Consider the following 24921-nt stretch of genomic DNA (forward strand, 5'->3'; position numbering starts at 1 on the left):
AATGGTCACGCTTCCGATTATAGGCTTACTCTATTACTGCTGTGATGACAATCGCATCAGCTAGCTGAATGTGTTTCGTGGATCGAATGAATGGACGACTAAACTAAATCTCCGGATCTCAGAAAACAGCACTGGACAGTGCATGCCATGTAGAAACGCCTGAACTGTGTCCTTCCCTCGCCCCTATTGTTGGTGTATGTATCGAGGACTCTACAAGCAGCCACTGTAAGTGTTAAGACGACGGGCTTCATTCACATTCATTTTTTTCACATTCATTTATTCCACATTTATTCTGGTACAGAAAAAATGTGAGGGCAAGGACTAAAAGCTGCTAGTTAAGCAGCTTGACTAAGGCCCTTGCCCCCTTTGATGGCAGCGTACAGGGGTTTAAAATCACACAAAAAATTACACACAATGATTAGATTAGTTTCTGCAGAAATTCTTGCACTACAGCACAAAATACGATCAAATAATATTTTACGCGCGTACACCAGAAAGCATTATACCGAGTCAACACACACACATTATATATATATATATATATATATATATATGATGGCTTGCAGTTCCTAAATGTCCCCCGGCATACATAGTGATTGCGACGTCTATGAATGTACGCTACATTTCAGTAGGAGCGAAATCACCTAGCCTTATAGAGGCCAACGCAGATTGGTATGGCAGGCAGCGTTGCGCCCGTACAACCTGAAGGAATCCAATTTCCTCAAACTGTTGCTTTCAGTTGGGGTGCCAGTGGCTGTGTCGTCCCATTAGTGAGCACAAAATCTTCAAGCGATCCCGGCTGATATTTTGAATGCGTGGGGCAAAACCTCCCTTGTTTACTTTTATTTTTGTGCGCGTAACCAATATCCGATGGTCAGAATGAAATCCGGAGCTCTCCGCGATATCACCAGTAAGGCTGTTCGAAGTCATTATTTTGAATGCAATAATATAAACCCAATAGAATTCAAGCTGGCTGGGTTTCGAATTCACGCTCCCTTGGTGCGCAGTCGGAAGAGTGGGTGACGCTTAAACAGCCCGGCTATTATCACAACGTACTGTCGCGATCAGAATATAGCGGGACGTGAGAAAGCGTGGCAAAACTGCGTTCTGCGCCACTTAAAGGCACACCCTCGCTCTTTCGCCCCTTGCAGGCATCTCTGTACCGTCACTCCTACCTTACGCGCGCCGTACGTGGCTCAGAACTGGTGCCAGGTGCCTCATCGATATCTGGAAAGCATCTGCCTAAACCGCTGATGGGCGAAGCAGATCGCGTGTCGCCTTTCACGGCGCAGCGACTCTTAGTGAAGGAGAGGGAGCGGGCAATTATGTTTTCTGTTTATTCTCGGGGTCCTCACAGGTGTGACCATCAATTTTTCATTGCGCAAGCGCTGAACGAACGGGCCACAATGCCGGGATGACCAACTGCTTACGGTCGAGAAGAGCGTTGGTATGCCAAGCCGTCCGCGCAAAATGCGGTTACGCGAAAGAGAAAAACTAAAAGTATAACAATGCTCGACAACAATTCACTCAGGTGTGTTCCGCGTGTCCAGCACTCTGCGAAGCTAATGGCCCGTGAACTTGGCGTCGGTGGTGTTTACTGGTTGTAGTTGATCTGCGGAGGGGATGATCGATGCTTCACAAGTCGCCGTTTTGAGAAAGTGTCGCTCATAGTGCTAACGCATGGGATGCATGGTGTGGGCAACAACAACAGCTGAAAATATTAACAAACTCACTGTCTTACAAAAACGTATTATACGCATTGCATGTAAAGTGCCGTATTTCTTCCACACTGCGAGCCTTTTCCACCGACACAACGTTATTCCAATGAAATCCATGTATAACTATAGGCTGTGCTATAAATATAAACTCGCCATAATGAAAAATGATGACTTCTTACTTACACTTGCTAGGTTAGAGCAAAGCAGAACTGTGTATGATACCCGCGCAGCAGAGCCTTGGAATGTTAAGAAATGCCGTACAAACTATGGCAAACAAATGTTGCAGCATACCTTACCGAGACTTCTGAACCAGTTGTACTGCCACAAGAATCTTGATGTCTCCAATATTTCTCTGAAAGAATTGCCCCAAATATTCGTGTAGTTCTTTTTTTTCTTGCTATTACCATTTTGAGTGCACCTGTCAGTTCTGCTGTCCTTTATTTTCTCCTCCCTGTGTTTGCCTTTATAGTCTCTTTGACCTAATATAGTTATTTTTTCTTTTACAAGCAGAATGTACTGCTTACTGAACGTACATGTGTCATTCTATGTAAAGAACGTACGAGTTTTTCTTACAATTTGTTTGATGTCATACTCCGCCGTCGTCAATGCTGCACTGTAAGAGGAAGCCAGTACCTCTCAAGCTGTCTATACAGCTTTTTCCCTGGCTGTCCTCGCAACACCTAGTTGCGGAAATAAACCTTCAAACCTTCAAACCTTCAAACGCAGTAAAACAAAGAACGCGTCACTACAAGTTCCCTCCCATTCGCGCAAAGTCGGTGATCCCGGAAAGGCGGCAACAATCTGTTCCGCCCTTCTCAGCGGCTGGGGCAGACACTAGCCGGATATCGAAGCGGCACCTGGCGCTGGTTCCTGTCTGCGTCCGCCGTGCGAAACGTAGGCATGAGGGTACAGAGATGCCTGCGAAGGAAGAACGAGCGGGAGCGCGCCGTGAGGTGGCGCAGAACGCAGTTTTGCCACGCTTTTCCACGGCCCCCAATATTGTGATCGCGACAGTACCAGCGAAAGTTTTTTTTTTTTTTTTAAGTGGCATTGGCACTTTGAAAAGTGCGGGCTCGACGTTGAGCGCTGGGAAGACGGATTCATGGCAGAGAAGCAGAGCGCGGAAACCAGAAAAATTGGAGGAAAGATACTGCGCCATTTTCTTTCCTCAAAAACCAATTTACCACTTTGGAGGAGACACCCGCCTTAAGGGTATGACGCGATGGCGTAATGGCTTAATTGCCATATATGAACAATTGGTCATTATCAAATCAAATCAAATCTTTATTTCCATCGGTGCTACAGATGGAGGGCTACGGAAAAAAAGCTGCCACTTGGCAACTTGACGACTCCGCAGCCCCAAATATAAGGCAGCGTGTAGACAGCACCAGATAATGAAAAAAACAATAAACAAATCAAGACACTTCATCAGTGCAGAACAAAGGAAAAAAAGTCCTGAGCTAGGTAAAACAAACATCAGAATAGATAAAATCAGGTTAGTCAATCGGCAAACATGTCTCTAAGTTTAAGAGTGGAACAACTAAATAAATCAAAATTCAGTGACTGATAGTAGTTTAACAGAGATGGCAAAGAATAACACAATCGCTCCATACCAGAATTCAAGCGTGGTACAGCAACCTTCCAGTTTTCTCCATGTCTAGTCTGATAAAATTTAGCATTTCCTTCTAAATGTGCCAAGGCATCCAGGCTGTGAATATTTTTTTCACTTCATATTTAAACCGAGCACTCAAACGGTAACGGTCACATTCATAGATCCCCGGGAGTCCTCCTATCACTCCTGGCGCAGTGGTGCAACGATTAAGCGATGCGCCACTGCCCTGCAATGGCAGGTGCTTCCAGCGGTGAGCCTTGTGCGATCAAGGTTGCTCTTCCCGAGCGACCAATCATTAATTTAACCGCCACCTCCCACCACGGGCAGTTTGCTCGCAATCCGGTGGGTAGGTTGTAATGACCCCACAAGGTCGCGTGACCTATGTGGCCCACCTAAGTTGCTTTTCCCGCGGGTGGCCACCCTACGCCATCCTATTTCTCGCACACAACGCCAACGCCCGTGGCGTTGGCACTCATCATCAGATCCACTCTTCAGAGACCTCAACATCATGCGTTTTCGTATAATTCGCGATTACAAAACAGCGCTCTTGGTGAGCACTATTATTAAAACGAATATACCGTACAATTCTTCCATTCTGAAGCTTCCTTCAAGTCACACTAGACACGCTGACAACAATAACCTCAATTTGCCCACAACACACAATGTATACGCACGTAGAAGCATAGCATTTGTCAGCGCTAAAGTTTGGAATATCATCCCATTCAGCATTAAGTCCATCTCGAACATTGCACCTGCTCTAAAAAAGTACATGCTATCAGAACAATACACCTCCCCTTATTGTTGAATTAATTATTTTTATTGCATTATATTAGTTGTATCTTTTGTATGTTTCAGCCTTGTTCAACTGCCTAGATTTGTAACATGTTTGCAATGGATCCGAAACTAGCCACTGGCTAAGGATCCAGATGCCTCATTCACCGTGAACTTTGTATATTTTTTCTGTGTAATAAACTTGAATTGAATTGAATTGAACGCCGACACCGGATTTTCTGGGTGACGGGGCCTCCTCCGCTATCGCGTTGAAAGGCTAGCATAAGCTTGACTGGGGTCGGAGGAATCCCGCCTGTACATTTAAACCACCACCACCGCCTGTGGGAGAGGGTAGAATTTTCACCAAGCGCCATGAACACCAGGCCGAGGCAGCAGTGCGCTAGGGATCATGTCCCGGCAAAGTTATGGCAGGATCACCTTCGTAGGCAGGGGGGAAAACTAAAAAGCGAAGAGAATATTGTACAGTGACGCATACTTGCGTATAGTTCAACCAAGCCTCCACAATAGACTTGACCATTCCGCCGCGAATACAGCGAACTATACACACAATGGCCTTGTTAACGAAGCCAATAGTCACGGAAACGAGGAGCATAGCGAAATGGTTCGATTTTTTTTATTTGTGGTGATGATCACAGAGAACCGTAAGAGAAATACGGAGGTTGTGGGTTCCGATCCCACCAGAGGCATGTGATAATTTTCTCTTATACTTTCTAATCAGTTATCTTTCAGCGATAACGCGTTGTAGTTTGTTGACTTGGTGTGTTGTCTTTGAGTTGAGCGCATGAGTATGTAGTGTCGTAGTATGTCGTGAAGGGTAACCTAGATAGTGATTGGAAATAGTATTTGGTACAAGCGGACAAGTTCATCATGGACGCCCAACGACAAAGGACATTTTGTGTGGTGTAGTATGTGTGGATGTTGTGTGTATGTGTAACATCATGTGTTGTGATCGCTATAATATTGCTGCCAACAAAATGAGAAAGAAAATGTATAAGAAGAAAAATAAAAGGAGGAGAAGGCGCTATCGCATATATTTTTAAGTCGAAGCTTAAGCATCCTCCTAATTTCTTTTTCTTCCTCCGGATTTATGATTCACCAAATCGCCGAACACCGGAGTGTTATCAAGAGCTATTTATCTGGTTGCTGGTTCATGCTCTCATCGCTGCGTGGAGCTACCGGCAGTTGTAAGGCGTCGTTTGTCAAATTCATCTTTGCTTGTCCACGGATGCGCATTCAGCTTAAAAGCTAGACTTAAAGAAAAAAAGCAAACCAAATGAATAACCAAAGTGCCTGCGGTTTAATCCGATTAAAACTACTGTGTCCACGTAACTGCGTCAACGCCTTACCTGAGAGCATGGTTAAGCTTGTTGCAGCTAAGTAACAATTTCACGAAATCAAAAAACCTCAGACATTTGTCATATCACATATATTTGGAACTGAACAAGGGTATGGAAATATTTTTCAACACAGGAGAGGAGATGCCATTAAAATCTCTTGACTGATGTTAATAAACTATTCTTACTTCCTTGCACATAGTGTTCTATTTTTTTCCAGAAAAAGACGGCAGCGCGAAAAAAAAATTACAACGTACGAAGGCGAGGAGACCAGAAGGAGAGCTGAAATTCAACAACTTTTATTATGACTTTTTCAGAAATTTATTTGCGGTTCGAGCCGATGGTATGACCTACGCATGCGTAAATATGCCAGCTGGCGTCACAAGAGCGATTGCCAAAGCCTGCTCTGTGATATGGCCGTTACTGCACCGCCCCCTGCAGAGTTAGCAAGAACGCTCGAGCACGTGGCTTGGATCGACGTTAGCGCCACAGAGCGGTGGCCGCTAGGTTCGAGATCATGCTGCAGGGCGTGTTTGCGGAGTTGGTGTTAGCTGGTGGCCTGCTGCTACCTTAAAATCGACTCGGACCTTTTTTTTTCCTTTACTGTCGGACTTCTAATAACAACAACCAAACAATAAGCAATACAGAAAAATCGTTTGACATATAAGCCAACGCTCAACGAAGATTGTATCTGTCCAAGGCACACACACTGGAGTGTCGTGTTAAGTATACGGGTGGGGCTACAGTAGCAGAGGCTTTCGTATCTGCGTCACTTCGAAGAGCTGAGGGCTACCGAAAATTGAAGGGGACGCTGAAGATCCGCGTTAAGGGTATGACGTAACAGCGCTTACGGGTTAATGTGGAATTGGTCATACCACTCCTGGCCCAGTGGTGCAAGGGTTAAAGGGACCGTGCAATGAATTAAAAGTCACTTGTAACTGTTTTCAATGCTTAGAAATGATGCTAAGAAGCATTCACACCAAGTATGAGTCTTCGGAACTGAGCCGGAAATTTATTATGAATTTTTAAAAACCGCGCTTTTTAAAATTCGCGGACCAATTGGTGTCTTCGTAGTGACTGACTTTGAAACTAAAATCGTGAAAATAGACGTCACTAGTCCCGTGACGTCGGCAGGCCACCACACGCTGTCATTCGCTGGAGCCACGGCAGCCACGACGTCACGGGCACACTTCCGGTAGCCGTGAAAATAGTTTGCTCGAGCCGCCGCGTGACCCCTTCGGGCAAACGCGAGCCAGGACATTGCCTTCACGCCTGTGTTTTCAATTTACCTCTGTCGCCTCTTTATGTCGGGAGTTCGGGAACCGCTCGCAGTGCCCTTGTCGCAGTGACAAGCAAAGAAATCCGACGTGCACCGCGATCCAGGAAGGCGAAGAGAGACCGGAGAGACGCTGCCGACGCTGCTGCTGGAGTGCTGTATGCGACAACCGAAAGTCGGAAACCGAACGTCAGCGAATGACACATTCATGGGTGGGGCCCAGTCCCAGGGCTGTTTTCTTTATTTTTTTTTTTTGGTGCTCCGCGCGTTCGAGTTTTAGGGGGGAGATGAGAAGCGTGATTTTTAATCGTCTATAACTTCGCTGTTATTGACGCTAGCTCAAAATACCTTTCTGGAGTGACGAGTAATAGAATGCCTATCTCTCGTCTGCTTTACGGAATCGCAATTAATTTATTGCATAGTCCCTTTAAGCGATGCGTCACTGTCCTGCGATAACGGGTTGTGCCACCATGTGGGCTTTGTACGACCCAGGTTGTTCTTCCCGATCGACTTCTCGATGCCATTCATCAATTTGACCGCAACCTGCCACGGTGGTCAGCTTGCTGACAATTCTATCGGCAGGTTGTGATGACATCACAAAGTCACATGACCTACCGTATTTTCCGGTGTATAAGACGCGATTTTTTCTCAAAATTCTTGCTGGTGCGTCCTATACAAGGGTGCGTCTTATACACCGGAAAATACGGTAAGTTGCTTCTCCGAGCACTTGTCGCTCAATGCCGACGATGACGCCAGGTTTCCTGCAGAGCTGGAGCTTTAACGCTGTCACGTTTAGAGCCGCCTAAGGAGATGGTTAACGCTCGAGAAATAGGGCACTGTACGAGAGCTCGAATAAACATGCTTTGTTTATTTTTGAATGAAGGAATAAAGGAAAGCTCTTCCAAAGCCAGGTCAATAGAGGAGACCAGAACGGAAGGCGGCGTCATTGAACTGCGAATGAAAAAAAGGGCAGAGGGGAAACAGGAGTCAGTGCGGTTGACAAGAAATACAAAAATTTCAAACAAAGCTAGCAACGAAGATAGAGTGCAAACAGATGCAGGCGTACAAATGGTTGCGAATACACCATGCGTAAAAATATTGCTGGCGGATTAGCATTGCTGAGCACGAAATATTGTGCGGAAGCACAGTTTATCTTGCATTTGGACACCACCGCCAAGTACCTGAAAGCGCGATTTAGGTGTCCACTGACCATCATACTGTTCACTGATTATACATCAGTAGGCACACTAGACCACGTGACACACCACAAGATACACAACGTCTTCCGTTTCAACAAGTACAACGAATGTGCCTCGGTGACCTAGGGATAGCAACTCCGACTCGCAGCACAACGTAAGCAGGTCTGACTCCCACCTAATCATGCACCAGTTTTCTTTTCAGCCTAAAGACTAACGTTTCATTCTTACATGCCATAATAACATCTGAGTCATGCTACAACCTCATATTCACAATTTAATTCGTTTGAAACATTACCGTTCGAGAGGTCAACGTATGACGCCTCGATCAATCAGTATTTTCTCGACACTCCAAAACTACAGCGGTTTTGCCAGTGAACTGGAGCTTAACGCTGTAACGTGACACGTTCTGCTATGACAAAACGAATTAACTGTGCCTAAAGATTTTATGATCTAACTAGTATCTAGTAGTAACCAATTTAAGCGCACAAGAACACGCCCACAAGAAGAGCAAACACACAGGACAGGCACGCACACAAGAGGAAACACACAGGACAGGCGCCTGTCCTGTGTGTTTCCTCTTGTGTGCGTGTTCTTGTGCGCTTAAATTCATTTCAAAAAAAGATATGCACCATCTAGCCCAAACTGAAGTTTTTTAAATTACCTAACTAGTACTCCATCACTACCGTCGGCAACGAAATAAGAAGTCATTTATTTTGTCCTCGAGGGCAGCTATGGTCACTTGGCTTTCGCTCAATCACACAGCGGCATGCGAACCACATGAATTTCGAATGGAAATTGACAAAGATTACGGTCTAAAAGTCAGGAGGCGAGGGTGCCCTCGTCAAGGGTTGTCTTGGAGGGCGTCCAAGAGTCCATCGTCACTACCACGGGCGCCTGTCTCCGCCATGACCCGGAGACCCAGGATGCGGCTCCTGAGAACAAAAACCACGCCATTGCGCACACGCATTGACAACTTTTAGGCAAACGGTACCGCCTTGGCGGGACGCCGGTAATGCGGCGTTCTGCGGCTGATTGAGAGTCCGCATAGTGTTGCTGCCTTTCGCGGTAGCAACGTTCTAATAGAGGCGAGAATTACAAACAGTTTTCCAGCAATTCGGTGAACATGACAGCACTGCAGGTTTAAATGACCTCTGTTTCTATCTGCCGACTATGCGGCGCCTATCCCAGCTCCGGCTACAGTGCAGATAAGCTGAACTCTATCGCTGGCACCACGACGATTATGCATAATGGCGAACTCTGTGCATCATTGTGATCTCGATATATCGAGTCTTCACAAATATACAGACAAGTACCAGTGACCCACAACTGCACAGCAACGAGAGAAGTTCCTAATGCGGAACGGTGTTGCACTGGGCCTCTTAACTCGCACGTCAATTTTGTAGCGAAACAATAACTGAGACAAAGCACGAAGACATCAACAGGTCTAGCGCCGTAGCTTTCCCTCTTTCTTTTCATTGTTAGGTATTAATGTCGGAGTATGAATCCTGGCCTACTTCCCACTTGGGAAAGCATTCCTTGAAACCGCCAGCCCAGCCGGCTTATACAAGCCCAAGATTCGACACCTCTAAACAGCACCCAACATGCGGCCACAGACGAAAGCAGCATCAAGAGCCGACCACAAGGAACCTGCCCAGGCAGGCCCGACTATCTCTCCCTACTGGACACGCAGCTAACAAGATCATATATCAAGCGACACATGCACACGTTAATAAATAAATTGATAAGCCATCACATCAGTGCAGTTCCTCCGCACTCGAAAGGCAGTGATTGTCAGCTAGGCCAAGAGCAGGGCAGCGGTGCCTCATGCAGTGGTACAACAGCCTTTAAATGCGGTTCCAGAGCATTTACCTGAGGTGCAGCGGGCTGCGGCTGGGTTGCCACGTACTGCGGCATGGTTGCCGCGTACTGCGGCTGAGGTGCGGCGTACTGCGGCTGCGTTGCCGCGTACTGCGGCTGGGGTGCGGCGTACTGCGGCATGGTTGCCGCGTACTGCGGCATGGTTGCCGCGTACTGCGGCTGGGGTGCCACGTATTGGGACTGGTTGGCCGCGTACTGGGACTGGTTGGGCTCGTATTGCGGATGAATTGGCACGTACAGTGGTTGGCGTGGCCTGTACAGTGGTTGGCGTGGCCTGTACAGTGGTTGGCGTGGCCTGTACAGTGGTTGGCGTGGCACGTCCTGCGGCTGGCTCGACATTTCCTGCGACTGGTGTGGCGCCTGCTTCGACTGGTGTGGCACATGGTTCGACTGGTGTGGCACATGGTTCGACTGGTGTGGCACATGGTTCGACTGGTGTGGCGCCTGCTGCAACTGCGGCGAAGCCGGCATCACAAACACCGTTGATGGTTCCGGAAACACCGAATAGGGCGGCGCTATCAATATAAAGGGCTGAGGCAAAGTTGAAACGGGCTGCGGCACCATTGAAGTAGGGTGCGGCAACTGCGAAACCGGACGTGGCTGCGTTCCCGCGGGCTGCGGTTGCAGCCCGGGGAGCTGCGGTGGTCTACCCTTTGGCAGTGGTGCCATGGTGATGGCGGTTTGGGTGAGTACTGCCTTTATAGGCGCTTCTGTGGAGCTACTAGTCGTAATGTCTGTCTATGCACCAACGTGTGAATAAAGTGCGCGCAAGGCCTTACATACCTTCGTTTATAAGGAGCTGTGCGCATGACGTTACTCGTCACAAAACCATTGGCTGAGCGATCGCTTTAGCGGCTCAGGTAATACAGAAATCACATCTCGATATCACCGATATACAATATCCACTATGCGATAGCTCTTTTTTTGTTACCCTCTGATTCTAGAAATTTCACACGCGTTCACATTCTTTCATGTAACGGCGGTGATGGAGCGCACTTAGTTCGCTTGTGCTGCTATCGGTGATTAGAATTCCCCCAGTTATAGACCTACTGGCTCGCTGCTTAGATGACGACCGTATGCAGCCATGTGAACGAGATTCATGGATAGAATGAATTAAAGAACGTCCTCTGACGATGCAAACTAAAACTCAGGGCCACAGAGAAGACACTGGCCAGTGAAAGCCATGTAGAAACCCCTAGACCGTGTTGTTCACCCCCGAAGTGTAAGGCCAAAGGACTCCACTATACCAGCCACTGTTATTGCGAAAACGACGAAATGCATCACGGTAGCCATATTGTTTTCAATTTTTGAGACTTCCAGGCATGCACGTTCATAGCGATGTCTGTGCAGGTAGGTTACCTTTACCTCGTAGAAGGGAAGTCATGCAGCTGTACAGAGACCAACGCACAGTATTCTGGCAGGAATAGTTCTAGGCACAGTGCTTGAAAAGACACGAATCTTTCTCTTTTTTTGCATTGTTAGCCGTTGTGGGGTTCCACTGGCCATGGCGCTCCATTTATTGGCACGGAGTGATGGATTACCCGCCGCGTTGGCTCAGTGGTTGCGGCGCTGTGTTACTCAGCCAGACTTCCCGTGTTCGGACCCAGCCGCGGCGGCCGCGTTTCGGTGGAGGCGAAACACAAGAGGCGCCGGTGTGCTGTGCGATGTTAAAGAACCCTATAGGTGGTCGAAATTATTCCGGAGCCCTCCACTACGGCACCTCTTTCTTGCTTTTTTCACTCCCTCCGTTATTACTTGTCTTTCCGCGCTGTTCAGGCGTCCACAGATATATGTGAGACAGTTACTGCGTCATTTCCTTTCCTCAGAAAACAATTTTCAAGTGATGGGTTTGATCCAAGTCGACATTTCGGTGAAAGTGTACTGCGAAACTGCCCCTGTACACTTTCATAAGTGTACAGCAGAACCGCCCCTGTGCCCGCCGCGGTGGCTCAGTGGTTACGGCGCTCGGCTGCTGACCCGAAAGACACGGGTTCGATCCCGGCTGTGGCGGCCGAATTTCGATGGAGGTGAAATTCTAGAGGCCCGTGCACTGTGCGATGTCAGTGCTCGTTAAAGAACCCCAGGTGGTCGAAATTATCCGGAGCCCTTCACTACGGCGTCTCTCACAGCCTGAGTCGCTTTGGGACGTTAAACCCCAATAAACAAAGCAAAACCTCCCCTGTGTTCTGATACTTCAGTGCGAGCTAAAAATTGCCAGATAGTCAAAATAAAATCCGGAGCCCTCGGTCGACTATGCATGGTGTGCAAAGTCGTTATTTTGAATGAGCGAATGCATTTAGAGGGACGGAGACAACTACGGTCAAATTTTTGCTTGTAGCAAGCACTGATACTTCGGCATTTCACGGCTTTCATGTCACCTGTCTGGCTGCAAACGATGCAATTATTGCTGTGAGATTTGGATTCGAGTTTGATAACCTTTTTTCAGCGTTTTTTATTCAAACTCAGGACTCTCTGGTGATGCAAAAACCGGAGCCAAGTGACAGAAACGAAAGCGATGTACGCTGCAGGAACAAAGGCACAACAATAAAAAAGGTTTGGTTTAGTTTATTGGGGTTTAACGTCCCAAAGCAACTGAGGCTATGAGGGACGCCGTAGTGAAGGGCTCCGGAAATTTCGACCACCTGGGGTTCTTTAACGTGCACTGACATCGCACAGCACACGGGCCTCTAGAATTTCGCCTTCATCGAAATTCAGCCGCCGCGGCCGGGATCGAACCCGCGTCTTTCGGGCCAGCAGCCGAGTGCCGTAGCCACTGAGCCACCGCGGCGGGGCCCAATAAAAAAGGAATATGGCCGCGTGGGTGAGAAAAAAAAGAAGAATAAAAAGTCAGAAGAGGCTTGGTTTACATTTTCACCCGCCGCCACGAAACCCAGGATGACGCAAAAGTGCACCACTGATACTGCCGCGGTGGTGCGACTTAATTAAGGGTCGCCTTTGCACGGATCAGGCGAGAGCCGAAGACCGATGAACATCTCATTCAGGGGAGTCTACAACTGTCGCCGCGCCTCGTGGCAATGAACACCCATGTTACTTTTTTATACTTCATTATCAACTAGGCGCCACTATAGTTTAACATTTCTCCACTCTACGCGCGGACTGGCGCATACAAATACAGCTTCTTCCCATGCACCATCCAGTGCTGGAACTCCATGCCCGGTGAAATTCGTTCAACTCCAATTCCGCAATTTTTGGCTGCCATTGAATGCCATTGACACCCTGTTTCGTTCATTTTATATTTTGTTTGTACTTTTTATGTATGCACGCTTGTATGTATGAACATATATACGCTTTTCATGTATTCCATATCCCCACTCCTGTCACAGCCCCTGCTGGCTGCAGTATGTACGAATAAAAAAAATATATCCCAGCAATGTCCGCAAAACGTCCTCATGGCACTCGGTCGTGGATATAGGGCCCTAGAGTATTTCAGTTCACTTTAATCGCGGAGGAAGCTTGACCTATAGTGACTAGGTCTCGCTCTGAGTTGGTAATAATCGCTTGATTACCGCACAGAGCGAAGCCGCGTAAGACAAGAGCATGGAGACGTTTGCACAAAGATGCTTACTTACAGCGCCTGGTATATCTGCATGAGAAGAAAACACGGCGTAGCATTGCATTCGTGCAATGCATTCAGTGAATGCATTGCAGTGAAACAGTGCAGTGAATGCATACGTACAGGTGCGGCACGGATAAGACCACACATTGTTCTTTTTTTTTTACACTGTCTTTCTTGTTTCTCACTCTTACGAGAATAGATTGTGCATAGTTGGGACGTGATATAATGTTTCGATTGTTTTTAGAGGGCACCTATATAGTGTGGCACTCCGGACGCGATGAACATTTTCGCAGCGAAGCAAGCAAGCACTGCTCTCTAAAGGTGCTTTTCCCGCTCTCTCTTTGCACACTCGCAAATTACCACACATAGCTAATTAAAATGGTGCTGAAACCATATGTATATTCTTAATGTTAATACTGGTAATATAGAGACAACCATGACAAAATACTGCGTATTCACGACTTTGCTTCCACCTTTTCTTTGCTTGGACTGAGCCTGCTGGGTTAGCTGGTTGAGGTGGCATGAAACGAGAATGAACCACGGAACAGGTTTAAAATTTTAATGCGGAATCAATATATGGCTCATCGACAACGAAGCCAGGCGTGGTGGCGGTGACAACTTTTTAATAAACAACAGGAGAGTTTGCAGACCAAAAATGGCCCTTTACATAGGTGGAGTCCTTAGTCCGGGACCCCGCTGGACGAGGCCGCTACCCGTTGGACTAGAGCCCTTTGAGACTCCAGCCCCGAGCAGTTGAGCAGGGCTGCCTCCCATGCCTCTCGGGAAGGGGAAGGATTGGGGGGAAGGGAAGGATTCAAGTGAAACTTGTTGCTGGGCGAGTTGGTGCATAGTCGCTGATAAAAGTTAGCGCAACACAAAAAACAAACACAAGAAAGAAAGACAGGACGACGCGTTTACTGACAACTGAATTCTTTATTGAAATACGCACAGAATATATACGGTCATCGTCACGCCACCTATCAACTGCAGTAAACGTCAGAAGTCGGTAAAAGATGATAAAACGATAAAAGAAACCCTTTGACACGAGGTGAGTTAAAAGCGATAAGAGAGTTGATGATTCTTTACAAGAAAAAAGGGAAACACCGAAAGATGTGACGCGGTGCATAAGGACAAAATAACATATTTGAATGGCATCAGAAAGGACGAAAGTAGTATAAAAAAGCCAGAAAACAAAACACACCTTCCTACACATTAAAACTGAATTCAGGCACTGAACACCAGCGACTACAGCAGAAAAAAAGGCGATACGCGTACAATCGTTGCTTACTCATACAAATCTTTCTAAAAACCCTTCTTCAGCCTTGTACAGAACGATCGACGCATCACGGACACAATTCAGGCCTCTTTTCTTAATCAAAAATGCTTCTTTCAGTTCGCGAGCAACCCGTTCGCGCCCCTTACCTACAACCACGGTTTCCTCAAGGTTGGGTCTGCACGAGCCCCCACCGCAGCCCTTACAATGAAGCGGCAAATTAGATTCTGGGGGAAAAAGTTCGCTGTGGCTTAGCTTGGTTAAGCCCGGTAATTGCGAAAGCAATATCCGTAGCTACGCCATGGTTCAGCTGGTAGTGTAGCTGGTGGTGGTGCTTGTGGTTAGACTTGTGGTGATGCATCGGTTATACAATCCAGTCCAATCCAATGCAATCCAATCCAATGCAATACAATTCAATCCAATGTAATCTATTCCAATCCAATCCAATGTAATCTAATCCAATCTAATCTAATCCAATCCAATCCAGTCCAGTCCAATTCAATCCAATGCAATCAAGGTCAAATGAAGGTCAGTGGTGGTCACCGCCGCGGCACGGCAAAGGCGTGAAGTGCAAGTGGTATTGCTTTCGCAATAAAAAAAAGGAAGGATTCTTTTGACAGGCCCAAACCATGTAGAAGGTATCGGATACTTCCCCACAGTGAGGGCAGCGCCCATCAATTTCGGTGTCGAAATGTTTCGCTATTGCAGGACACAGCAAAGTGTTGGTCTGCAGGCGCCTCAGAGTTCGCTCATCGGCTTTACTCAGGTCCTTAGCAGGGACCGGGAAAAGCCGACGGCGTACGCAATAGTCGTCCAGAATTTCCCTGAACCGCAGAAGTGGTTGCACAATCTCTGAGTCGGCGTTGACAAGCAGTAGAGCGTACCAAAAATTTACAGATGACGTCATCGTGGTATTCAAGAATTTTTTTTTTCCAAAGGTGGGGGAATTAAACCCAGGGCTTTCAGACTGCGAGGCGAGCGTGCAAGTCATTCGCCACAAAACCACGTTGCATCTGGGCGAACAAAGGTAAGCCTAGTATATGCGTTGCCTTATTACTGTATGTTAAAGAGTAGGTGTCATTAGAAAGGAAGAGAAAAATAAAAAGAAAACAAATAAAAACAATGCTTTCACACTCAAAGCACCTAAGCAATCTGAAGTGCCCTCCGCAATTTTTATTTCTTCAAACCTGGAAAAACGGAGTTTGCCATGAAATGACCACGCTCTTTTATAATCTAACCGATGATGATGATGATAGATATTTATGGCGCAAAGGCACCTGTAGACAAAGAGCGGCATGACACGAGGTGTTTTAAATCTACTCATCAACACCATCATCAGCCTCATTACACCCATGCATGGCAAAGACCTCTCCCATGTCTCTCCAATTAATCTGTCATTTGCCAGTTGCGGCCACTGTATCCCCGCCAATTTCTTAATCTCAACCGCCCACCTAACTTTCTGCCGTCCCCTGCTACGTTTGCTTTCTCTTGGAATCCACTCCGTAACCCTTAAGGACCAGCGGTTATCTTGCCTTCACATTACATGCCCTGCCCAAGCCCATTTCTTCATCTTGATTTCAACTAGAATGTCATTAACTCGCGTTTGTCCCCTCACTCACTCTGCCCGTTTCCGATCTCTTAACGTTACACCTATCATTTTCCTTTCCATAGCTCGCTGCGTTCTCCTTAACTTAAGCTGGACCCTCTTTGTTAGCCTCCACGTTCCTGCCCCATAGGTGAGTACCGGTAAGATACAGCTGTTGTATACTTTTCTCTTGAGGCATCTTGGTAAACTGCCATTCATGATCCGAGAGAACCTGTCATATGCGCTCTCTTATTCTTCTAGTTATTTCCCTCTCATGCTCCGGATCAGCGGTCATTACCTGCCCTCCGTAGACATATTCTCTTACTACTTCCAGAAAATCTACTCAAGGTGAGGTCAAAGGCCCAATTCAAGCATTTCACCCTAAAGAAGCCGAACATAAGGCTAGGGGAAAGCTTCTACCCGTTGTATCAGCAGAGGGTACACGGCAGCACTGGGGATCGAACACCGCGCCTACCGCAAGCGAGGCGAGCGCTCAGACTACTAGGCCACCGCTGCGGTATTATGTAACGGTGTGATAATTACTACAAACATCAAAAATTGTGCATTACTATCAATGAGAAACTAGCGCGAGCTCAAATTTCCAGATGGAACGCTGCATCAGAATCGAAGAGTTCGTATAGAAAGGCCGAAGCAGAAAGATGTTATTTCGTTACTGCTAATCTGAAATGATAGACAAGTTGGGGACATTTAGGTTCACCTTAAGCGCAATAGCGATTAAGAGTCCCTACTGTCGCTTGGCTCCCCTGCCGAACGCTTTAGTAGACTGGCAAGCTGGTTGCCAGCACATGCCGTTTCCACATTAATTTGTGACTAATTAGTGACCATAATTAAACAAGTGTTCCATTAATGTAATTCGCAGCCTACTGTGCGACTTTATTGCTTGCAACAACGCAACAGCATAAAATAAATCGTGACGCATGCAATTAAGATGTATTACTGAAGCTATGATTTGTACGCAGTACGCACAGCAATCAAGGGAATACTCCGAAGAATGTTCATCGTATCTCAGTCTTCCAATAACTCGACAATACCGAAAGTGGGATTACGTACTCAGAACTCTAGGTGGAAGCCATTTGCATTAACGTATACGGCATGCATGAGTCATCACCTTCTAGAATGTTCAAGTACAGTCTTTACCAAAAGTAACCAGGCTGCATGGTTTGCTTCTCATTAGTACAGTAGAGCCCTCATGGCTCCCCTAAAGAACAAAAAGTCTTTTGAAGGTGAGGACAGAAGTTCTTCTTGCCATACAGAGATAGAGATTGAGGGCTGGCATAATATATTTGCGTAACATACGACTGAGAAGAAAACCGAGCAGCCTGGTTACTTTTGGAAAAGATTATACCTTCCACACGGGACTACACTAACGACACCAACTGATCTCACTTAATCCACCCCCGAATCCACCTTAATACATTTTCTGAAGTGGGCCTTCTTGCCTTGAAAATTTGGGGGTGGGCGCGGAAGGGCGGACTTCTACATTTGGCGGCGCCCTACGATTGGCTCACTGGTGGTCACGTGGTGTTGACGTCATGATCCTACCAATCGCATTCCTAGACCGCGGTGTGTCCTCATACCACTACTGATGAAGTGGTACAGCGGTTAAGCGATGCGCCATAGCGCCGACAAGTGGCTGCACTTCAAACACAGCCAACGGTGGGGCTTGCGACACCCAGGTTGCTTTTCCCGAGCTCCTCTAATGCTCATGCGTATCGCCACGGTGGTAGGTGGAAACTGCGTTGAATTTGGTAACAATGGACATTGTACTGACAGTCCGGTTGCCAGGTTCGCACCTGCCACGGTGGGCAAGCTGCGAAGAGGTCACACTGTCACGTGACCTCTCGCCCAATCAGAGAATTTCATGACAGACAATCCGCATGTATTTTGCGAGGCGACAACCTAAATGCTGACGCATTAATGACACACGAACGAGTATCGTAATCGTGTTGGGAGGTCTTTAGGAAGTCAGTCGCCGAAGCGTTCCGAGATGCGAAACTTCGAAGCACGGAGGGCTACTCAAAAGACGCCAGAAGCCATGGTTAATTGGCACTGGCGGCATAAAGAGACGGCAGGACAACGCTGATGAAGAATGATTTATTCATTTTGGATGACGTAAGTATGATCTTGCCCGGAGCTTGTTGTAAGTAGAAGATGGGAAAGGCAGGGTGACGTCAGTGAACTGAAATGAAAAAAAATGGAGGTGAATAGCAGTAGTGGGTGTGTCAAGAACAAACAAGTTCATACATTTCGAAAAACGTACCACAAAAGCTATAGCGGGAACTGGGGGCGTAAAGATGGTTGCGAACAAATCCTATACGCAAACAATGGCACGGGTGGTGTGACGGTAGCAGAAAGTAGAATACTAAGCTAGTGCACATAACTGTTGATTGGATTAACCTGCTGTGCCCTCAAAAAGAAAAGCAACTCCGACGAGGCGATAGCACGGTGATTTTAAATGCAGCGCACACTAATAGAGCACAAAGAACAAGAGTTGCGAATAAGCGCTGGTGGTGTCTGCCTTGTCATAAATCTACACACTCTAAACACGAATACGCACATATGGGAGTAAAAGGGGGTAAATTTTTCCTCTAGCGCACACACTTATATTAAAGGGCGTGCACTAGAGAACAAATTTACGCCCTGCTTACTCCTCTGTGTAGAGTGGACCAACTTGCCCAAACGGCTGTTCTACTACGATAGCGAAGTGCGTTCGTCGATCGACGGTTTAAGAACGGCCGCGTCGCTTTCGGCTGTCCTCAATCGAAAGGGGATATTCGAAATCGGGTGCCTTCAGCACTTACAGAAATCTCGATCACCGTGGAAACATTTAAGCGCGGCTACAGTCATTCCGCATAAATCTACTGCCCTCGCGTGACCGCGTACAGATCGCTATTCTAAAGATTTGAAAGCTGTTCGATATAACAGAAGTAGCACCGGTAATCGGGCCAATAATGGAAACACTGGCAAAGGCCGGTGTTACGAAGGGACCAGATTGAAACCATCCGTTTGCAATATTAGGGCTATTGTGCTGCTTGAGAAGGGATCTGCGATGAAGTTTATCCTGTCCATCGCCGCGCCATACACAGCCTTTAGTAAGATGATAAAGGATTTTAGGCAAACCAGTAATGCATTTCCGTGTCACCTGCCTGCGTGTAGTCGAAGCCACAAGTGGTATGCGTCAACTAAGTGGACTACTACATCGATAGCGATAGCATTTAAGCAAGGAATGTGGTCAGCCAAACGTGTGTCTCTAATTGTTCAGAACGTGGTCTCGCGCTTATCGCGGCTGAGGTGGCTTACGACCACAGTATTCAGGCGCGCACTGGAACTGCAGAGGGCATGGGCACTGCAGGTTGCCTTTATAAACGCGCAGGCAGTGATTGCCTCAAGGTGAAACAGGTCCAACATTCTCGTACAGAAATTTGAAATATTGAGGGTCACGGTCCAATCTGCCGATATGTAGCAAAATGCAAGACGGCCGATATGTAAGACGGCCATAGAAAACCAACGGGCGACGCTTTTGAGGACAGCAAAAAACGTTAATGTAAAAAAAAATCCTAGACTGCCGTCGAGTGATCTACGGATATATTGATTGTTGTAGCGAAATGTTACATTATATGAAAAAATTACTTTCATTAACGGTTTCCCTCTCAAAAATGTTTTTTTTTCAGAATTGTTGGGTTATGAACTGTGCCGCTGCAATAGCGAGTTACAAGAGGAAGCATTTGCGCACTGTGCGAACTGTTAGTGACGGAAGCACAAGGAAACAAAGGACGATCACCTGATATCAGAAACGCTCGGCTATGATGTCTACGGTCAAAGAGCAGACGTCGGTGCATTTTATGCTCGAAGCTGTACTTTACCATTACTCAGGACCGCTACACAGACTGGTCTTCCCCCACCCCGCCGCAAACGTAGCGCTGCTCAGCTGGCTTTGAACTTTACCGGCGTACAGCGACGTGCAAACCAGATTAATTTCGAAATTAAATTGAGGAAACTCACGCTCTAAATGGCAAGAGGCACCAGGGTAGTCTTGCGGGGTCGTTTCAGGGGGTGCTGAAGAGGCAGTCATCCCCACGGGCGGCGCATTATTTGGGATCAGCGGCCAAATGAGAACGCCGCTTAGCCACCAGACGGGGTCTGTTAGGGAACTGCGCGTATGGTTAGCATCAGTCATCATCATCACCATCATCATCAGCCTGACTACGCACACTGCAGGGCAAAGGGCCTATCCCATGCCTCTCCAATTAACCCTGTCCTTCGCCAGCTGCGGCCACCGTATCCCCGCAAACTTCTTAATCTCATCCGCCCACATAACTTTCTGCCCCCCCCCCCCCCCCCCCCTGCTACGCTTGGCCTCTTCGAATCCACTACGTTACCCTTAAGGACCAGCAGTTATCTTGCCTTCGCATTACATGCCCTGCCCAAGCCCATTTCTTCCTCTTGTTTTCGACTAGGATATCTTTGTCCCGCGGTTGTTCTCTCACCCACACCACCCCCTTCCGATCTCTTAACGTTAGACCTATCACTGTTCTTTCCATAGCTCGCTGCGTTGTCCTTAACTTAATCTTAACCCCCTTTGTTAGCCACCGCGTTTCTGCCCCGTAGGTGAGTACCGGTAAGACACAGCTGTAAGATACATCAGCATCTTTCCATTACTGTGTCCACCCCAGCGCTGGTCGCAGTTGCGATGGACGGAATCCAAACGCTTTGTGTCGGGCAATAGCGTCAATGGCAAACTCGACTACGATGATTTCAGCTAGACGTATACCGTGCGTGAAAAGAATGCACCCTGCTCCAGCGAGGCCGAAACTAGAGAACAATGAAGACAGTATACTTCGGGTCCTGTACAATCTAACTAGCACAACTAGAGAACAATGAAGACAGTATACTTCGGGTCCTGTACAATCTAACTAGCACTCTGCATTGCTAAACGCTATTGCACTTAGCGTCTTAGCTTCCAATGCGTTGTAGTACAGCCCCTTTCCGCACTTAGAGGGAAACTGGAGGCGCGTGACGACCGCGCATTGCGAAGCGCTACTGCCGACAACCGGAGATAATGGGCGGCGCAAGGCGCATGCGCGGATAAAGTAGCTTCCCGGGCTTATTGCGCATGCGTCTTTACCGTCGGTTCTCGCCGGCTGTCGGCTGTAGCGTTTCGCAAAGCGCTGTCGTCACGCCCTTCCAGTTTCCCTGTAAGTGTGAAAGAGGCTGTATATTACTGGCTGCATAGGCTGTATATTTATGCGTGAGGTTATGCCTAAAATTTTTAAGCGCAACAATGATAAGGACGAAGAAGGACAAGTACTCGTATCGCCTTCCCGCGATATTGCCATTCATGAATTTTTCCTCGTGGCAAATGGCTCAAGACATTGTAAGGTTGTGGCAGGACGCACAGACTAGCGCGATTTGTAGGTTATCGCGTTTGTTCAGGCAAACGGACTCGCATGTTTTTCCTAGCATGGCGGACGCTTAGTCCGCAACAAAGATGACGGCTCAGGAAGGAGGAATCCTTGGGATAGCTAAGCACATGTATTCGTAGCAGCCTTCATACGAAGATAAACCATGTTACAGCAGTTTAATCCAAATAAGTGAATCCTGAAGTGATCACCATGAAATCGCTTTAGACAGCATGTTTCCATGGGTTCCGCTGTAACCTCAACCTTCTAAACCCTCGAAACGCGATTCCTTGAAAGCACTAGTTGCTCTAATAGAATTCTCCGCAGTTGTAAACACTAGTACGCATATGAAAACAAGGACAGAGTGATGAACGCAACCACAAGGGATGCAACCATGCATCAACTCCTGGTATGAATATTTCCCTGCTATCACACACGCGATTAACAAGACGATTTTCTCAAGTTTAGTATGCACACGTCGGTAGAAAAGCCAGTGTTATACCTGCACTGGTTTCCAGCTCTGTTGCAGGACCACCGACGGTGGCGGCGGTGGTGGTGGCGATGGGGGTGGCGGCAGTGGTGGCGATGGGGGTGGCGGCTGAGACGGCTGTGGAGGCGCTGGTTGAAGCAATGATGGAGGTGATGGTGGAGGTGATGGTGGGAACGATGGTGGAGACGATGATGGTGGTGGCGGCGACAGCGGTCGTAGTGGGGCCATTACCGGTGGCGGCGTTGGTGCCATGGGTGGCGGCACTACGTATAGCGGCCGCGTCGGCGGTGATGTCATGGGCAATGGCGGAAAGTGAAAACTGCTTCTAGGGGCGTCTCAGTTGCGAGCGCCTGCGAGCAAACTACTACCGATGTTTACCTATGCGGTGACGAGTGAACAAGGCGCACATAAACGATTACGCACCTTCTTTTATAGGGCCGCGGACGCACGACGTCACTAGTTAAAAAGCCATTGGCGGATAAAACGCGCTATCGGCTGAAGTGATACGTCGTTCGCTTCTTGATTAGATAGAAACTAGACAACCATCACGTGATAGTTCTTGCTTTATTTTCCCTCTGATTCGGAAAATTTCACACGGGTTCACATTCTTTCATGACATGACGATGTACGAATAGTGACGATTCCGTCGTGGTGATAAGTCGGCAAAGGGACTGCTTCCGACTACAGGGCAACTCCGTGACTGCTTCGATGACATCTGTAGCAGTCACGTGAATGAGAGTCATGGATAGAATGGGCGGTTGAAGTGCATGTGAATAGGTGAATTTATAAAGCATGTCGTTCACTTGCAAATATACATGGTGTGTCAAACGTTTTCGAACACTTAAAAATTCCTAAATATAGGGGTTTAAATATGAAGAAAATATTACCAGGAATTAACAGCGAGCCCCGGCGGATGTAATTTCAAATATCCTGCTTAAGGGTCAGCTAATTAGTTTATGACAACTGCTCAATTTTTAATTAATTCTGTCCGGTAGTTAGTGTTAGCGTAGACCGGTCTCTTTTTGTGTCCTTGTGAAATCATTTGCGCCTAGGTGGGTTTTTTCCCCAAGTTACCTTGTTTCAATTGGTCGAAATGGTCGTGACGTCACATTGCGCGAATTTCAAACGGGGCCAATTGTACTTTGTCTAGTAACCATGCAACCAATTAAAGGGATCGTATAGTGATGCGCCCAGTAAGTGGACTGAGTTTAGTTAATTGCTTAATTAACCAATTAGCCTAATTAACCTTTCTAGTCAGACCAGATAAATAAATAACACCGAGTAGGAAATTGGTCGAGTTGGGGAATCGAATCAGGGTCTCAGGAGTGTGAGACGAGCACGCTAACCACTCCGCCATGCCAGCTCGATGGTTTGGAATGGACAAAGGCGCGTCTAGTGAACACAGTCTCTTCGTTCACTCCCATCTTCCTCCCTTCCCTTACGGCGAGGTTCAGGTTACCACCGAGATATGCGAGACAGATGCATTTCCTTTCCTCAAAAACCGGTTTACCGACGAGCAAGGGGTACAGCCGAACGGGCGTTCCACTCTTAGAGGCGACGCTTAACATCTTAACCACACTTCAGTGACACAAGCAACAGCACCGCGCCTCAACGCACTTTAGGTAAACAAAGCGCCCCCTGAATTTTTTTTTTTTGGTCACACGAGCTAGTTTTGCCCAAAGAGCGCCATCGTACAAAGTATTTCAGTGCGAAAGACCTACATCACGGGGTAAAAGCCCAATTAAGAATCTTGTGGAATCTATGACCTTGAGGGTGCAGAAATAAAACAAATATTGCCCCAATTAACTGAGTTTCGAACCCGCGGCGGCGCGGACAGATCAGCTTCGCTGGCCACTTCACGAAGGGAGAGTCGGGAACAAAAGTCTCCGGACCACGTGTTCCTCCAACGAAGCCGATAGCTCTGCTATTAGCCGGCGGATGGAGACCACACTTGTGGAGGTAAAAGTTAAATTTTTGTTCTTTCATCTCCACTAGTGCGGTCTGCAGGCGCTGTCTGATAGTAGAGCTATAAGCTTCATTTAAAGAACACGTGGTCCGGGGACTTTTGTCCCCGACTGTACAGTACATTGCATGTCGCCGTCTTCATCAACTTCCATCCGTGCGCACCGGATCAAGGACACGCCGCTATCGCAGTGCCCGCTCAAGGTGCGTTAAGCATGTGGGAAACCTGGCTTTCCGCCGTCGCCTTTGCGCGGCTCTGCCGGCCTCCCGCGTTGTTTCTCCTCTTTCCCTTGCTCCCGCCTCAGGCGGTGGAGAGGCGGCTGGGTGACTAATCACTGTCATTTAGCCACAGCTCCGCCCCGGCTCCCCAAGGGCCTTTGCCATTGGCGCCTTTTGGCGGGAATTTGGGACCCGCTTTGGGCGGCCGCGCGCTGCGCGACCGTCCGAGCGGGGCCCAGAGAGAGAGATCCCTCCGAGACAGCGTAAGGTGCGTACGCTACTGTTTTGTCCCTGCCGGCCTTTGCCGCTCGGACCAGTGCATATGCTCGAGCTCGCCCGCACGTGTCCTCTGACCTGCAGCGGCTCGAGCCTGTCCAGCGGGGTCCAGCGACCTCTGACAGGCGTACCTTGCGTTGATTGCCCACTCTCTCTCGCAACCGGCCCAACGGTCGACACGGGAGAGAGATCACAGCACTGCCGCGGGGACATTCCTGCAGCGGCGTGCTAGCGGTGCGCATTACTCGAGTCGCTTCGTGCGCGCAGCGGAGCCTTGCTCCTCGCGCGCCCCCGGGACGGGGTGACGATT

At 47.9% G+C, this 24921-nt stretch overlaps 1 protein-coding gene across 1 annotated transcript in view; it reads right to left on the reverse strand.

Annotated features, from left to right (window-relative positions):
- Positions 1 to 8740: 8740 nt before the first annotated feature.
- The window catches only part of LOC149330808 (uncharacterized), a 93218-nt gene continuing 77037 nt past the window's right edge, over positions 8741 to 24921 (reverse strand). The window contains exons 2-3 of the mRNA XM_089559984.1: positions 9801 to 10262; positions 8741 to 8863 (exon numbers count right to left, since the gene is read on the reverse strand). Coding sequence (XP_089416110.1) covers positions 8813 to 8863; positions 9801 to 10148 — 399 coding nt within the window. The 5' untranslated portion in view covers positions 10149 to 10262 and the 3' untranslated portion in view covers positions 8741 to 8812. The remainder of the gene's footprint in view (positions 8864 to 9800; positions 10263 to 24921) is intronic.

This window comes from Amblyomma mixtum, chromosome 9 (assembly GCF_055824585.1).
Source record: "Amblyomma mixtum isolate Tamu chromosome 9, ASM5582458v1, whole genome shotgun sequence".
Taxonomy (NCBI): Eukaryota; Metazoa; Arthropoda; class Arachnida; order Ixodida; family Ixodidae; genus Amblyomma; species Amblyomma mixtum.